Source organism: Gavialis gangeticus, unplaced genomic scaffold (assembly GCF_001723915.1).
Source record: "Gavialis gangeticus isolate Ggan-Ray unplaced genomic scaffold, GavGan_comp1, whole genome shotgun sequence".
Classification (NCBI taxonomy): Eukaryota; Metazoa; Chordata; order Crocodylia; family Gavialidae; genus Gavialis; species Gavialis gangeticus.
The window spans coordinates 39,106,655-39,124,519 of NW_017728994.1; the positions used below are offsets into that span (position 1 = coordinate 39,106,655).

The window sequence follows — 17,865 nt, forward strand, 5'->3', positions numbered from 1 at the left end:
GGGGGGGGGGGGGGGGGGGGTCCCCCAGAGTGCTCCATGGTGGACCCAAAAGTGGAACGGAAGTACTTCCGGGTTTACCACCGAGCATGCTGGGGGGCCCCTACGCTCCTGTTGGATGCTCCATCTGCCCCAGCGTCACATTGTTTAGGAGCTGCACCTGGTACTTTGAGGTATGTAGAAAAAACGTTTAAATCTGTGTCTATGTTTGAATCAACAAATCGAAACACTATTTCTGATTTGGGCCGAATCCGAATTGAATATGGCCCATTTCACACACCCCTACCGCATATGGCTCAACACCAACTCAAGAAGAGCAACTAGAGAAACACCAATCAATCACCATCATTCCTACAACCCTCTGTGTTCCCGCTAAGTAAGGGGTGGGCAATTATTTCTGCTGGAGCACAAATTACTAAGTTTTGGCAAGCCCCCTGGTCACCATTTGTGACTGCAATTCCTGCCCCCTAACCCTTGACCTTTGCCACCAGAAGTCCCTCCCCTTGCCCCCAGAAGTACTCCTTTCAGCAAGGGGTTTTGTCATCTCAGAACCAGAAAAATACCAAGTTATATTCTAAAGGGCAAACATCTAAAACATTCATTAATCTGATTTCAAAAAATATTTTTGTCTTGGTTTACGTGTGTCCACGTAGTGTACATAGAGGTGAGTGTATGTAATAGCTTAAAATTAAGTCTTACTCTTACATATTGTGTGGGGTGTGAGGGAGGGTGTGGGTGTGTTTGTGGGGGGTGAATATGGGGAGTGTGGGCGTGGGGTGAGGGAGCATGTTGGGTTTATGTGTGGATATAGGTGTGGGTGGGTATGGGGTTGGTGGGGGTTGTGTGGGGGAGGGTGGCTGGGGTGTGGGGGTGGGATCTGTGTGTGATGCAGTGCAAGGGGGGTGTGGGTGCATGTGTATGGTGAGGTGTGCATGTGGGACTCACCCTACAAACATACACACACCACACACACGCACCCTCCCTTCCTATACCCTCCTGCCCCCCAAGGTACCAGTGCATGCTCCCTGGTCCAGCAATAAAACCAGGAGCCATGTGGTGCTACAGCAGTGCAGGGGCAGCAAGCAGGAAAATGGCTGGGGTGGGGCAGGGCTGGGTTGCTGCATCCTGTAGGTTCTCCCTGGGTTTTATTGCCCCTGGCTTCTGTCAGGCAACCAGGAACAGATAAATATTAATTTTCTAGATTTTGTAATGACCCTGAAGGCCATATTTTGCCTGCCGCTGCTCTAAGTGAAGACCAAGCTCAGTTCTACCCTTGTTGAGCTTGTAGGGTAAGGTAGCATGGCAATGAGAAAATCTCATGCTCTTTGCAAAAGCTCTTATACCTAATCTGTACAAAACCATGAAAGATAGGAGGAGATCTTTGAAGAATTGAATTTGTTAATACCTGAAATGTTCTCATGTGGAATTTCTAGTTTAACTAAAAAACCGCATGCAACTCCAAATAATTTTAGCAAACTATTTATTAAACTAACTAATGCAGATTGAAACAAGAAATGTTACTGAACTGCATTTCAAAATTAAAATGTCATTCACCAGAGGCCAGGTATTGGAAAGCTTCACTAATGGTCTAGGTATAGAAGGTATTTAATTCCTTGGGGAAAAGACTTACAAAGAAACGTGTTATTCTCTGAAATAGCAAGAAAAATATTGGTAACAATTTTACTGCATGCAGTGATTCTAATTATAAGCATGTTAGATTGTGATCAGCATGCAACTGGATGCTGTAGATTCTGGTGAATATATAAGGCAAGTTGAGCAAACTTACTTGGTGAAGAAGCTGTGCTGCTGTGGTCCCTCCACTTATGTTAAAAACAGTAAAAGGCTCTGGGCCTAGAATCCCATGAATTGTAACCTTGTATGTCATTGAAGCTCTCCTCTCTTCTGTGTCAAACAGCTGTTCAAAAGACATTTTGACCAATTTTATTCAATTGTTTTTAAAATACTGGATTATGCAGACAATGAAAACCCAGTCTATAGAAGAACCTGCACAGGGAGCTTTCTGATTAGTACAAGACTCCTAATCTATGCATTAAAAGAACCTGCAAACTGGGGCTGGAAGTTGAAAACAGAAAAAGTTGAATAGGAAATAAGGCAAATATGTTTAACAGTGGCGGTAGCTAGACAGTGGAAGAGATTCCCCAGGGATTTGGTAGATTTTTCCATTACTTGATGTGTGTTTTCTGGCTGAATCCAGAATTTACTGGATGAAGTTGTATTGGTTTAAGCTGCAGACCATATTCCCTGTTTAATGTTTGCTGCCTGTCAGATATGCATTACTTAACAAACTGAAGATGTTAGGCAGCAGCAAACAGATTAATAAGCATTTTAAAATAAATACAAATCAATTTAGAAATCCAGTGCTCCAGCCTGCCATATATTAACTGTATCACAGCTTGTACCCAGTTCAGAAACAAGTTCTGTCACAGTGGTGGAATCAGAAGACAGAGTAGTGGGGGCCACCCTTTTTGGTAGGCGTATCACAAGTTAAGCCCTGTGTCTTCCCCAAATGCAACTTAGATCCTGGATCTGTTGCTCTGCCTGCCCCACTCCCTGATCTGCCATGTGCCCCATACATAGGCTGCGCATGCTACTTGTGGCACATGTGCCCTAGCCTGGTCACCCCTCACTTAAATCACTTCTGGTCTCTAATAAACTGCTTCTAATACATTTGTGAGAAAACAGGCAGACACTGGATAACCTAGTCAGGATAGAACGCAATCAGATTTAAGGATCAAACTAAGTTTTACCTGTAATACCACTTTTAAGTTACAACTAGTGAAGCATATAGTATAAGGAGCAATTGCTAGATATGCACTAAGGTCAAGATTTTTTTTTGGTCAATTTAGGCACTTAGGCTGCAAATAGACACACTTTCAAAAGCATTTAGGCACGTAAATCCTATGGAATCAGTGGGGATTAGACACGTAGGACAGAATTTTCCTGCAAAATGTGTAAGTGATGCAGGGGTTTTTTTAGACTCAAAGTCTCCCAGCAGCCACACACCATAGCCTGAACTGCATGTACATAGCTAAATGTCTTCTGCAACTGCAATCCTGCCCTATACAACTAAATGAGTCCCTGCTGTGTGCTTGGAAGTGATTCAGTACTGTACCCAAGACACCCAAGTTTCTGCTACTGAAGGTAAACAAAAATGACAGCCATTCACTAGTTGACAGATGGGCATCTGTGTATCCCACCTTTTGCCCAGCAACCTAGTAGTTAGAGCACCCACCCAGGACAAAGCCAATCTGGGAAAGCCAGGTTCTAGCTTCACCTGCACTTGTGGGTATTTGACTTCCGATTGCCCACACTAAAAAATAGCCTAATCACCAGGCCACACTCGACAGCATGCCTGTGGTGAGGCTAAGAGGGAACAGAAGGTGAATACATTATATAGCCTAGGCATGTGACTCAGGGAGCCAGCTTCTCACATGAACCTTTGCTTCCATGATTGTACATTTTCCATTATGGTGTTGCTGGGCAAGCATATATGGAACTGGGGCATAGAGCAACCTTCACATGCTTGAACTTCCCCCTTCTCAAGCTGATGGAGGTGGGCAAACCAAGGACTGGGGAACTATTTGTTTTCAGATCACCTTGGGCCCTCCAGGCTAGAGTCTCATCCCACTTGCACTGAAGTAACTCCACTGGGCTAGCACCTGCTCTCATGACTGAAATACAAGTTAGACCTTGTACCTACAGTCATGCATATGCTGGCATGACTGTAGGTACCAGTGGCTGTGTTGCATTTGGCATTAAGGAGTCGTTGGGTAAAAATGCATAACCAGCCTTGCAAACAGGCTAGAACCCTCACCTCCTTCCCCTTCCAGGGCAAGGCCCTTTAAGTTAGGCTCCTGCTTGCATGCTTACTGTCTGGATTCATGACTCCTGCTCTTGGCTGCCCAGTGGACCAGCTTCAGTTGAAACAACTGTCTCTACCCACAAGTTGGAAGTTTGGGCATTATGCTAGGATATCAGAAAGGTGGGTGCAAAGACATTTGCCCTGGGCAAGTGTACTAACTGCTAGGCAATGTGCAGGATGAGCCTTATGTTGGCATCTTTGACATATAGCTGCCCGCCCAAATAATACAAAGTCCTGCTAAGATACGTATGCTTTATGCAATCAGAGAAGTAGGATTCTGAGCAGTTGGACACTTTGTTTTAGCACAAGCTAATATTCCCCATTGGCATAAATGGAGCAGCACATGAATACCTGAGGATCTGTCTCTTGGAGGTTATGGTGGGAGGGTGTTGAAGTGCTACCCATTGAAATGAATGACAGAACTGGGCACCTGACCCCCATGGGGCGGGTAAAGTAGACTTTACTTCCAGGGGTGCACAAACTATGTACTTTTAGTACCTATTTAAAAGTAGTAGAGAACTACAAAAGTAGATAGGGGTCATTGCATCAGGACCTTATCAGGCCTTGTACCTCGTGGTTGAAATAATAGGATTTAACCCTTAGGTGTTTCTGGAAAGCCCATCAAATGCCCATTTCCAATTTTAGTTGCCTAAACAATAGTTCTAATTGTCCACATACCATCATAAACAATTACTCATTAGGAATACATGAACAAATACACCTGACATCTACAAAAGATAAATTACCAAGGAGGCAGGCATAGCATTTCCAGAGGAATGTTCTTCCATCCTCCGACTGCTTACAAACAAACTTGAGATTTCTAAGGCTTCATTATGCAGGTTTCGCAGCTGAACATGTCTATATCCTGAAGAATATGCAATTGGGACAGCAACAAACACTGGTCAACCTTACTGTATTAGAGCAGGATACATGATTAGTGAGCTGAAAACATGAATGTTCAAGCATTTGGTATTGGAGCTTTATCATAACTCTCACAGTAATCTGCCCTGTGCCTGCTGGGAAGGGCAGCCTATCGATCAAATAGTGCTGCATTACAATTCCCATGGGATGCCCATCAGGCAGTGGTGAGGCACTGAAACACCCTTTTCACCTGTCAGTCCTTGTGGTGTGTTCAAAATACATTCACACACACAGGCACAAAATGCACTACAGCTGTAGACAGGACTGTAGTGTTTACTTTGATCCAGGGCGATGGATGAATGTCCCTAGGCATGTAAAGATTGCTTTGAACTGCTTGAGAGTTATGTTGCATCACTAATCAATTTAAATGCATTTTAAAATATTTGCTTCTGTAAAGGAAGTCCTGTGTGACATGAAATTAGTGTGGCAGCCTCAGCACCTTCCCTTTCATCCTCCTTTCAAGCACACCTATGGAACACAGAACACAGCAAGGCCATCCCTCTGCCTTGGTTGATCCTATTTGCTGCAGCAGCCCCTTGGGACAATGGGAAGCCTGCATACATGTGTATGACCCAGCTGGCTGCAGCACTGAACATGATCTGTGCTGAGCACCTGCAGCTTGCTCAACATCTGGTCACTGTGTACAAAGTGGGTGCAAAGTGTATTACCTCTTTTTAGAGCCTTGAGCGGAATGATTCTTTGAGCAGTTACAGCTGAGCTATTGTTTTCCACAACTGCAAATCGAAGAAGGACTAGATCTTCGAAGTGAACTCGGAAGAGAAACTGTTCATTCCACATAGGGTTGAGAGTATTACGATGAATGGGTTTAGTGCGGAAATGGCAGCTATCCAAAGGCATCCCAAGTACATCAACTTCAATGCAGGGACTTCCTGTACTGTTGCTTGGACAAACATTCTGTCCAGACACAATCTGCAGCCAGGAAGTACACAAAGTAACCACTGAGTGGGGTCTTTTTTATGTTACATTTTCATATGAAAGGGATAACCAGCTAGTGTGTGACACACTGAGCTACCTGCAACACTGCTGATGCTCTCTAAGTGCCAAAACAATGTTAGAAGCAGAAAATCTTAACCCCAGTAGAGTTGCTGGGGTACCCTTCCTCTCTGAAAAATATACCATGAATCAGGCATGGTACTGTGCAAAGTAAATGAAATTTGATCCAGAAAGAATGAACGTGTAGTCTAGAAAAATAGGATCAAATTTTCCTCTCATTTATTCCAGGATAATGCCACCACTTTCAACAATATTGCTCTGATGTAAATGGTGTCCTAGGGGTCTCCTATGCTTTTGTGAAACATTCCAACAAAGGCATTATGTTCAGAACAGTTTCTGGCATAGCAGCTGCTAAATAGTACTGCCCAATTCTGGTTTTTTTTTAAAATTATTTAGGTAATGGGTTGGTGGGGTTGGGTTGTTCATTTACTTCCATTTTCTCCCACTGCTCTGTACAAATATGTATAAAGTCTTTTCAGTATAGGGGAAACAAAACCCTGAAAATACCTAAGTACCTGTGTAACTTTAAGGGATAGTCCCACTCCAAATGCTTGCAGGTTGGGGCCCCAATTGATGACAGCATAAGGGAAACAGTGGGAAAACTAACATTCCCACCCTAATTATGTTGATCATAATTATGACAAATAACTGTTATGGGTACACTAAGTATGGTGGTCAAGTTGGCAGCCTCCCTTTAAAGCTGTAGTTACACAATGCCTAATTTCTATATTGGACTTTTAAAAATTTCTTTAAAAGAACTTACTGTTAAAGCGTAGATTGCTGGCTCCACATTATCCAGATCACGTTCTAAAGGACAAAACTGCTGGTACATTGAACAGTTCTTATCCCATAGAACAGGAGCTTTCAAAACATATCCGCAGCCACCATTAGCCTCAAACATTGCTGCATTAAGTTGCAGAGGGAGATCTGCAAAAGGAAAGCAGCCAAAATTGAACAGTAAAGTCCAGTGGAAAGCTAATAAAATTACTATTTTAAACATTTTTCAATTCTGCAATTACTTGCTTAGCTGTTTTTGTGCATTTTCTAGTGTTTGCCTTATTCGGGACCTTGCCACACCTATTCACAGTATTTAGAAAGTTCTCTGAGATTTGAACTAAATGCCAGCTGAGAGGGGGTGTGGGTAGCAAGGGCCCCCAACACTCCATGGGATTCTGGGGTATAGGTTGTAGCCGTGTTGGTCTAAGGACATAGGCAGACAAGGTTTTCTTTGGGTAAATCTGATATCTTTTATTAGACCAACTCAAATAGTTGAAAAAATTCTTCTTAGCAAGCTTTCTGGTATAAATACCATCAGGCTTAGGAAGCATCTGCAGTTAGAGCACATACCAGCTGTGGATGCTTCCTCAGCCTGATAAACAGTATTTATACCCAAAAGCTTGCTAAGAATTTTTCCAACTACTTAAGTTGGTCTAATAAAAGGTATCAGATTTACCCAAAAAACCTTGTCTGTCTATGGGATTCTGACATTCCATGTCCAGTCTCTTCTTCTTCCTCTCTCCCCATCTCAGTGAAGGGGTGTGTGTGGCTCTGACAATGGCCTTCGAGGCAGCAGGTGACAAGCCCAGCTCTGGGGCTGGTACTGCTGCAGGTTCCAACAGGGACCTGATTGTGCCTGGGACTTGAAGTGGGCCTTGAAAGCTGCACAGCTTGCAGGCTTGCCTGCCTGTTCTCCCTGCTTTCTACCTGCAGCCCTAACCAAAAGGGAAACACTTCAAAGTATTTCAGTATACCTTATTATATTAAGGGGTAGTATTAGCCAGCGGGCCAGGCCCGTGGAAGCATTTCAAAGGTGTCTAAAACCTTTTGTCATATCTGTCCATACTCCTGAAGTCCTCTTTTACATAAGGATAGATTGTCATTAGCCTTACCATGATTGCACTCAGGAATAAAAGAAGGTAAGTTCCCTTACAACCCTTCTACTGACCATGAGTTTTACACAGATCACTGGTCTGCACACTGAGCACTCTGTAGTATCTGTTCACTCCTGCAGACAAGTACACAAAGGGTACAACTACACATGCAATTAATGCTATATGGGTTTACTGTGCATGAATTTACTGTACAGTAAACCAGCCCTGGGTAGGCATTTAGATGTGTGCTACTGCGCAGTGACTATGGCGTGGTTAATTTACTACCAGCATTTGCAGCCTTCGACTACCTGAAGGGTGGTTCCAAGAGGATAGTGCTAAATTGTTCTCAGTGGTGGCAGCTGACAGAACAAGGAGCAACAGTCTCAAGTTGCAACAAGAGACGTTTAGGTTAGATATTAGGAAGAATTTTCTTGCTAGAAGGGTAGTAAAACACTGAGACAAGTTACCCAGAGAGGTTATGGAATCACCATCCTTCTTTCAAGGTTTTTAAGACCTGGCTAGATGAAGCCTTGGTTGGGATGATCTAGTTGGGAACGGTCCTGCTTTGAGCAGGTGGTTGGACTAGATGACCTGCTGAAGTCGCTGCCAACCCTCATTTTCTATGATTCTTGCACACCTGTACAGTCCTTTTTGTGCCAGGAGAAAGGCTGTTCTCTCAGCACATACTGAACATCTGTACGTGGCCAGAGACACGTAATAACTGCCCAAGTGTACATATTAACCCCATGGTAAATGGAAAATAAGCTGTGGTAACTTACCCTTCTTTCATTGAGGGCTAAGCTATATGGCATAGCTTCCACTTACCATAGGTAGGAGGATAAATACAGGCAGTTCCCATGGGGCAGCTGATGCGTAGTAGGGCTGTGCGAAGCTTCAGTCCCTGATTCGATTCGGCTCAATTCGGTGGCCGAATCTCTGAATCTGAATCAAATCAGAGGACCCTTTAATCTCTGCAAATCAAATCAGAACTCTCTGAATCGATTCAGAGAGATTCGGAAAGATGCGGGAATTCGGACATAGACGCAGCTTTAAATGTTTTTTTAATACATACCTCCAGGTAGCAGGCGGCTCGTGAGTGCTGCAGTGCTGGGGCACATGGAGTGTCCCATAGAAGCATGGGGGACTCCCCAGCACGCTCGGCAGCAGACCCTGAAGTGGACCAGAAGCACTTCCAGTCCACCGAGGACCGCACTGGGCCCCCTCCCTGCACCCTCCCTCAGCACAGCAACTGGTGCCTCCTGGGTTTGGGGGGGAACCCAGGGTCACCCCACAGCTGATCACCGAGCATGTGGAAGTCCCCCCACATGCCTGTGGGACGTTCCATGTGCCCCAGCATCGCAGCGTTCACAAGCTGCGCTGGTTCCTGGAGATATGTAGAAGAAACTTTTAAAGCGGTGTCTGTGTCCGAATCACTGATTCCCCAAACCAGCACTGAATCTTCAGATTTGGATTCAGCCTAATTGAATCAGGGACAGTGATCTGAATCAACAAATCAAATCACTGTCCCTGATTGGGGTCAAATCCGAATCAAAGTCAATTAGGGCCTGCTTCGCACATCCCTAATGCCTAGTAAAATTCCTGCCTCTTTATCTTACAATTAATTATTCTGTGTCCCTAGTCTTATGCAACTCCTCTTACGCGGGTGTCCTTTATATAGTATCATGCACATATATATTTACTCAAACCTTCAATTCTGTCAAACCACAATATAGGTTACAAATGTGTATTTTTTCTGTTTATAACTGGCTGTATTGCAAGTGTTGTATCTCTCCCTATAAATCTATGAACACAGACAATCATAGTAAGTAAAGGAGCATGGTAAATACAAATCCATAATTAAGGGAGGACTTATAATGGTTTTTAATGGTTATTAATAATGGTTTTATATATAATGGTTATATACACTAGTTATATGATAACTATAACAATGGTTTTATATACACACACACACCCTGTTATTAGTAACCATTAAAAACATTAATAACCATTATAAGTTATGCAAAACAAGTCAGTATACATGAAAAATTACTCTACCCATACCATCTGTTTGGTAGTTAAGTGCCACTAGTTGTATTCCATGGAGCCAGAAGATAAGAGGATGCAGATTTGATGAGTCAATGCGTGTGGCAGCAGGGTATGTTCTCAACAGCTGAAAGGCAGTGTGCTGAATCAGTTTCTGAGAATACCGTCTGCACAGCCGTTTGGCAGCATTCTCATTCAATGAGGAGATATGATAACACTTAGGTGTCCTTATGATTGCACTGAGAGAAGTTGTAGGGTTGAATGAAGGGGAACAAGGTTCTTCCCAGGTCTGCCGCACAACATCAAAAGGACCTGAAAAATAAACATTACATTCAAATTACAGCTGTAGATTCAAAGTCCCCAAAAACCAATGTATGTGTATATTTTGGACAGGGTAAAAATAAATGATCTCTGAAACCACATGGTTCGAATATGTATCATATTACTTACACAGTAAAAGAAGTAATGAGAGAGAACACAGGGCACCTATGTATGAGCACAGAGGCTGCTCTGATGTGTTGGAATTCCAGTGCATCATAGTAGATTCAATTAAGCTTTTGTTCAAGCACCCCCACTGCCATTTTTAAGCTCAGGGATGCTGATATAGGAGACGCAGTGATGCTTTAATTAAAGCAGCTCTCGGAGCTGCTTTAATCAAAGTGCTGCCCCCTGCCCTCAACCAAGCATGTGTAAAAGTACCCATAACAATTAAATACTAAGACTGAAGACAGGTGTAACTTTTTAATCATTTTAAAAGGAGAGGGGGAGTTGCCAATCAGGGTGCACACCAGCAATTATGTTATTATGTTGGCATGTTCCTATAGTGATACTATAGTGAGGCAACTGGTATAAATTTTACCCTGGATGAAACAGGGTTAATGTTCCAATGGCTTTGCTACATTTGTATCGCTATATAAGTAAGTAGATGTAGCAGTTTATACCAGTATCATTTGATACTTATACAAATTGTTATACCTGTCTCTACCCTAAATGATATTGTGACCAGGCAGATATTAGTAGTTATTTTATTTAAGATATATTTGAATATCAATCACTTAGATGAATGAAACAACATATTTAATGTGATAATAGAGAATGGCTGAGCAGTTTAAAATGAGTCTCGTTTCCTAATCCACTGCTAGGAAACTTTACAATACTGTGAGTTACTTACAATACAGTTATTAGTTAAAAGGAAAAAAATGTTAACTATTTTTAAGGATATTATGCTACTATGCTTTTTTTCAAAACCTTAATATGTTTTCAGTAAAAGATGAAAGGTCAAATATAATTGGCTGATTTATCACCTTTCCAGAGTGCATGTAGTCAGCATAGGTGCCAAGAGCTAAACCTATATATGGTATTAAATAGGATAAGTTCCTCAAACCTAAATGTAGATCCTGGCAAGGGGTGGTATCTCTCGTCTCACATTCACTCTGGAAGCCCACTTTTAGAGAACTCAAAGGTCACCAGTGTAGAAGCTGGGGAGTTTAGATGCTCCATGGTTAGGCAACATCTGAGCAGAGGTTTCATGGTCATAACTTTTGGCTTGGACAGAATTTAATTCTCTGTTCAAATCTAGTTCCATAGGCCACTTTTACCTTTGAAAATGTCCCATATAATTTAAAGTGAGGTATCAAAAGTCAGCCCACAGTCCATATCCAACCCTCAAAGCCCTATCATTTCGCCTACCCTTCTGTCTGCAGAACATGGACTGGATCTGGAGCAAGTGGTAGGGGGCTGGATCTGGTGTACGTGCTGCACGCAGTACCTGGTGTGGAGACAGATCTAGGGCACATGCCTGCACTTAGCACAGGGCCAGATCTGGTGCTTGTGCTATACACAGCACCTGACATGGGGCTGTATCCAGCATGTGAGCCAGTATCTGGTATGGGGCTGGATTTGGTGCACACCCTGCACACAGCACCTACACAGGGCCAGCCCCATGCATCAGATCGAGCACGTGGGGTCAGTCTGTGGGTACAATCTGGCCTACAAACAGGCACCATGCTACTCATCTGGCCAGTGGGGCCAGATGAGTTTGACACTCCTGCTTTAAGGTATAAACTTGATGCTAATGTAGGTCTTTATAGTATAGTAGTGTTACTTGAAATATGTTTTAGTTTTCTGTCATTTGAATTAGCAATTAATCAATCAATCAATTAATTAATTAATTTGCAAATTAATCATAATTAATATCCCATTACTTGACAATCAGTATTTCATTTATACTGGAATGGTTGCCTACTAATGAAAAATGATTCCAGAGTATGGAAGCAGCATACAGAAGCAGATAGTGGTAGATCTTTAACTGTTTGGCCTGGTAAACGTGCTGGACTACAGAGTCATTCCTCATGCCCAGTGAAAGAAGATGCTGAATTTACCTTTTCCAGATGCTTTGGCAAGTGTTGCTGACTCTCCAGGGCTCAGCCTGCCAGGGTTGTTTCCAAAAATGGACTTCCTGCTTTTTCTTTCCTTTCCCCTGCTAGAGCCAGATGGGTTTAGAGTTGACAGGCCTGTTCCCAGAAAGTAAAACAACTGAGTCAAAAAACATGACCAAGAGGGCATGACATTTTCCATAATTTTTCACACTATTTTTGAAGCACTAATACTCCTGTAGTGCATAGTGTACTAGCAAATTATTCCCACTAATGGAATACACATAACCTATAGCATAAAGAAGAGATTAGGATGCAGCAGAGACAAAATTTATGATACAACTTACCTAAGATTTATCCTTGGATATACAGCAGGAAATTAGTATTTGTCTCCTATTACCAAACAGCCCCAATCAACATCAAGACAAATGATATAATAACAGTCTCAATAAATCCAGACCTAAAACATATTACCTACATAACTAATCGATTATACTGGGAAATTAAGACATAAAGGTACAGGATATCCTGGGACACCTGACATAATGTCGCTATGTGTTCAAGTGAACCCAACAGCAAGACTTCATAATAACCCTAAAGGACAATCCCAAAGCACTGCAGGCTAATTTACTAGTTTACCCAAATTCTTTTCCATATCTATGTCCTATTATTAAAAATTGATCTTTATAATTTCCATTTCAATATTGGAAAACCCACATGTGCCTACTCTATTAACTGTTTAATGCCTGATGTGTTTTGTGATGCTCTAAAAATACTCATACATGTATATTCAGAGAAAATAACCATTAAAAATCTTAATCTAAACTCAGCTGAAAGCAATGGATTCAATTGCCACTGATTTAAATTCCTTTCTATTGACCCAAACTGGTTTTGGTTCAATATAAATATAAAAAAGTGTCATGAAATTCTTTTGACATCAGTATAGTACATAAAAGTGATGTGAGGGATGTTCTTAGAACCAAGATACAGTCCTAATTTACAATTTTCCTTTTTGTTATAAATTTGAAAGAAACATCTACAAAAATGTAACTTAAGAATTTAAAATAAATTGGAAAAATCTACTGAAATTAGTTGGACTACTATGCAGAAAAAAGCAACATATAGGGCACGTCTACATGTCGCCCTACAGTCACAGAGCAACATGCAACATTGCCAGACTGTGTGCTACAGTGATGTAGTGATCATGTGGGTCTACATGTGATTGGCAGCCACATCACCGTGGTGGCACGCTCCCCTGATATAGCATGCCACTACGGTGACGTAGTGGTGAAATCCAACCATAAGCCATGTGCACAGCACAGTAACTGCCCATGCTGTGCCAATGCTTTAGTACTTCCAAAAGGAAGTGCTAAAAAACAGTGCTGTAGCAACGTTGCCATACAACAATGTGTAGACACACCCATAAAGGACCAGAAAGAATGCAAGTAAAAAGTAGCATTTTTTTACTCCTTTTACACCATATCCTTTTAATATCGTGGTTGGCAACTCTGTTCTGCAGTGAAAAGAGCCACCCCCATCTGCTCACTGGACCTGTCATCTCATGGGCCCAAACTCAAGATGTTACAGAAAGATTGCAGAGACACATCTGGGCCTGGAACTACTAACTCAGGCTGCTCATCTCTGTTGGCTCTAATGATACTGTCAGGGGGACCTGATCAAATCAAAACTGATTACAAGGCTCTGGGCATGAGGGTGGAATAGTCTCCCACAATTCTGTCTACCTGAACCCTGGATTAGTGCTCTAACCAGGGGTTAGAGTAAAAAGGGATAAAAAGTAAAAGAAGATAGAAGTAAAAAAGTAAAAGTAGTAAATGAAGAAAGACCTTCATTTTCATTATTTAAACAGGACCAGTCCCTCCACAGTTTCTGCAAGAAGAGCTTACCTGCTTTTATGCAGGAGAAGGCTCAGGACTGCCAGTCCCAAATGGAGAGAAGCCCTACACTTCTCAGGGAGATAGGTGCTCACCCCCTTTATCTCTCATCAACACTTCTTACTGCATAGTTCGGGCAGCTCCTTACTCAACACACCATCTTACGTGAATTCCATTCTTAGGTGCCTAACTCTCCTTGGCATGCATTTTGCAGTTGTAAATTCCACTTGGAAACAGAGTGCCTGTCCCCCTGTCTTAATTTATCCACAGGCTTCCACAGAGAAGGACAACACTGATACCTGATCTTTCAGGTATCAGTGTTGTATTAAGATGAAGTGACCCATGATTTTATTAACAGCCAGTTCAGAACTTCCCTGGTTCATCTGGAGGTGCAATGTAATGTAACAAACATAGAACTGGATGAGCACCCTGAGAAATAGGCCAAGTTTCCTGTAACTGTAGGAAACCATTTATATAATCCCTTTTGTAGAATGATCAAGGTCCATCTTAAAACTAATTAGGGTTTTTGCCCCCACTACTCCATTAGGAAAGCTACTTTAAAAACTTACTCTTCTGCTAGGGAACTTCTAATATTTAGCCTGTATTTATTCATAGCTAGTTTATACCCATTTGTCTTTAAGCCACCGCTAAAACATGCCCTTCTGTTAAAGTAGTTCTGTTCTTTCCCTCACTCATGTTTACCCCCTTAATATGTTTATAGTAAGATTTGGAAAAAAATCTACAAAAATGTATCTCCTTTCAGTTTTCAAGTAACTAAGCTCTTTTAGTGTCATCTCGTAAGATAGGCTTTCCATTTTCCTGATCATCTTTCCTCACAGTCCTCCCCTGCTGGTTATTTGACTGAATTTTTCTTCAAAAGGGTTGACCAGAATTATAAACACTAATCCCGATGAGGGCTTACAATGGCATTAATACTTCCCTGTTTCTACTGGAAATACCTTGCCCAACACATCCTAGGATCATATTGGCCATTTTCATGGCTGCATGACGCTGAGGGCTCATAGTCACCCTGTCCTCAGCTAATTTACTTCAGTCTTTCTCCTCTCCTATAGTTAAGGGTGAAGGTTTGACGTAGAGATTTTAGGGACTCCTTTGAATAAGAATTGTCTGTAAAAGGAGGGGACTGGACTTCATGGCTGAGGAAGCACCTTCCAATCCAGTTTTACGTGTTAATGGTTCCACATTCTTGAGCTTTCTATTTATAACAGAAATTCTTGTTAGTCCCTAAGTACATGACCTTGCCCTTGTTAAGTTTACTTCTTACTATTGATGTGTCCTATAAATGAGTTAAGGGACATCTTAGTGAAGGCAGAAAGCAGAATGATAAAGTGTCCAGAGAAAGGTTGATATAATGGAGACCTATTACTACAATGACAGATAAATAGCCAGTCAATGAGTATTAGAAGTAGCCAGCCAAGCAGAAAGGATTAATACTTCCTAAATGATTAATAAATGAAAGTTTTATAGAGAGGTTGATAAACCCAAAGGGCACATCCAGACGTGCATGGACGTTTGGTTCCCTGGGGACAAGCAGCAGCGGTGCACCTTGTGCCGCTGCTACTTGTCCTTGGGGAACGCCTGTGCCATACATGCTTTGGTGCATGGCAGATTGGCCTGGGTGGGGTAGGGGAAGCTGGGGCCAGCACTGGGCTGGTCCTAGCAGCCTTACCTGTGGTCCTGGGGGCCTCCCAGGGCTGTAGCTGTGGCGATTCTGCCACGTGGAGCCTGGCTGGCAGTGGAGCGCGGCTCCGCTTTTCAGCAGCACGCACTGACTGAGTGTGCATGGCTCCATTTTATTTTCTGCAGGTTTTTTTGACCCTTGGATATCTGGGGTGCAGTGCATGCTCGGACAGTGTGGCCTTATAGCATGGAGAAATGTGTTTGCAGCACCACGTACCGCAAGACCATGCTCATCTGGACACACCCAAAGAGTCTAAAACAGTAGGCAAGCTTTTCAATTGATAAGCCCGATCTATCCAGCTTATGTCCATGGTGGGCTCGTGCTCCTGATCTGGGCCTCTGCCACCAGTGTCACTTTTCCCCACTGCCCACCCACCCAGCTGCAATGCAGCAAGGCACAGATAAAGCTCCCCTAGTGCTGCAGGCTAGATCCAGTAGCTCTGCAGGTCTTCAGGCCATATACTGCTGATGCCTGTCATAGACAGTTAACAGAAATAACAGTTCATCAACATGGAGACAAGTACAGATTTAGAGAGAGAAAGGAATGAGTTGCAGCTTCTGAACATTCAAGGGCAAACAGGGAACTGGCCTCATAAACAGTCAAATCAAGGCAAACAAGACATTTCACCTGAGAATTACAGGTGATTGACAGCACATGCAGCATGCCTGTCCATCCTGGGACTAGGAATGAGAGAAAAGTTTGCAAAGTGCACACATTACTTCTTAAAAATTCCAGGCCTGTACCTGTACTCCAGTTTCATGCCAATGCAATTTCACTGATACCACTAGAGCAGTGGTTCCCAAATTTTTGGACTCAAGGCACTGCTCATTAGACTCAAAGCACCCCTTAGAAAATGCTAGCTCTGAAGTTTTACTAATATCTTGACCACTGAAAAATAATAGAGCAGATTTTCTGTAGCAAAGAATTCAGAAAGACCACAATAGGTCAGAATATTTTTGACACTGTGGATTCCTATTTGAAATCTCTTAGTTTATTTTGTGAATCATGTGTAGGTGTTCTCACTGGAGAAAAGTATTTGGCATGCAAGATCTATTTCAAAATAGTTGGGTGGAGCCAGTCATTGAGAAAATAGGATAGTTCTGCTCTTACTAGAAGAACAAGAGAGCAAACTGAGCTCTAACCATATGCAATAGCTCAGGAGTGAGCTAAGCCAGGAAAAGTGGGGCTCCCTCAGCCTCTCTCCTAGGGAAAGGAATAGGCCTCTTCCCCCGAGTGAAATTCCATGGTTCACTGCAATTTAGATTGGATTTCCAGTCTACAACACCTCTTATATGTACCATAATGCCACAGTAACACAAGGTAGGTTGTGCCCTTGCATTTCCTCACAAGGACATCTCACAGGTGATGTGTTTCCCCTCTCCTTTTCCCCTCTTGTGGAGCAAAGAGAGGCATTAGAGCATTATCATCTTTAGACTGAACGCATAGGGTGGCAGCCCTGCAGGCTCAGCTGTAATTGTGGCCTTCTTTCTGACAGGAGCCTGTGACTGGCAACTGATTAAAACAATTCAAAACCTATTTTTCCCAACTAATGTATTTCCATTTCTCCAAAGATAAACAAGCAGAGAAAGGAATGTAAACCACTACAGATCTGCATGCTGGGGTCTTTATTATGGCACATCCCCTCCCTCCATATTGGTTACACCCGCCATCTGAGACATGCCCAAGAGCCTCTGCCGTGGTCCCACAGCTTCCTATTTCAGTCTCTCCTGACGGCACAAGTTGTTTAGGTGTCTAAACTCCCAACAGGATTCACATTCTTCTGCCCATCTCACCTACAAGCAAGGACTGCATTAGCACTGCAGTCACCAGTCTTCCTCATTACATCATGGCCTACACCCCAATATTCTCTACTAGCTGGGGCCTGTGTGGTGTTCCTCGCCTCCCATCCTCTTTCTTCACACTGGCATCACCCTGGATGTGGAAGGATCATTAGATGTGTTCTGGGAAGGTAGTATTTTTGCCAGAAGAGGCAACCTATACAAGTAAGGTTTCTACCCATACCTATAAGCTGTCATCTGCATGAAAACTGATTTTCTTATTTATCCCATTTGTGTCTTGTATTAAGGCAAAAGACATGTAATTAGCATTTCTTTCCTAACCAAATCTACAGAATGCCATTTAAAATCACAAATATATTTTTTTAGCA

At 42.6% G+C, this 17,865-nt stretch overlaps 1 protein-coding gene across 1 annotated transcript in view; it reads right to left on the minus strand.

Annotated features, from left to right (window-relative positions):
- PLCE1 (phospholipase C epsilon 1) overlaps window positions 1-17,865 on the minus strand; it is a 386,628-nt gene that overhangs the window by 13,957 nt on the left and 354,806 nt on the right. Inside the window, exons 22-27 of the mRNA XM_019502605.1 lie at window positions 12,111-12,242; window positions 9,748-10,041; window positions 6,579-6,742; window positions 5,470-5,731; window positions 4,627-4,745; window positions 1,784-1,912 (exon numbers count right to left, since the gene is read on the minus strand). Of these exons, the coding sequence (XP_019358150.1) occupies window positions 1,784-1,912; window positions 4,627-4,745; window positions 5,470-5,731; window positions 6,579-6,742; window positions 9,748-10,041; window positions 12,111-12,242 (1,100 nt within the window). The remainder of the gene's footprint in view (window positions 1-1,783; window positions 1,913-4,626; window positions 4,746-5,469; window positions 5,732-6,578; window positions 6,743-9,747; window positions 10,042-12,110; window positions 12,243-17,865) is intronic.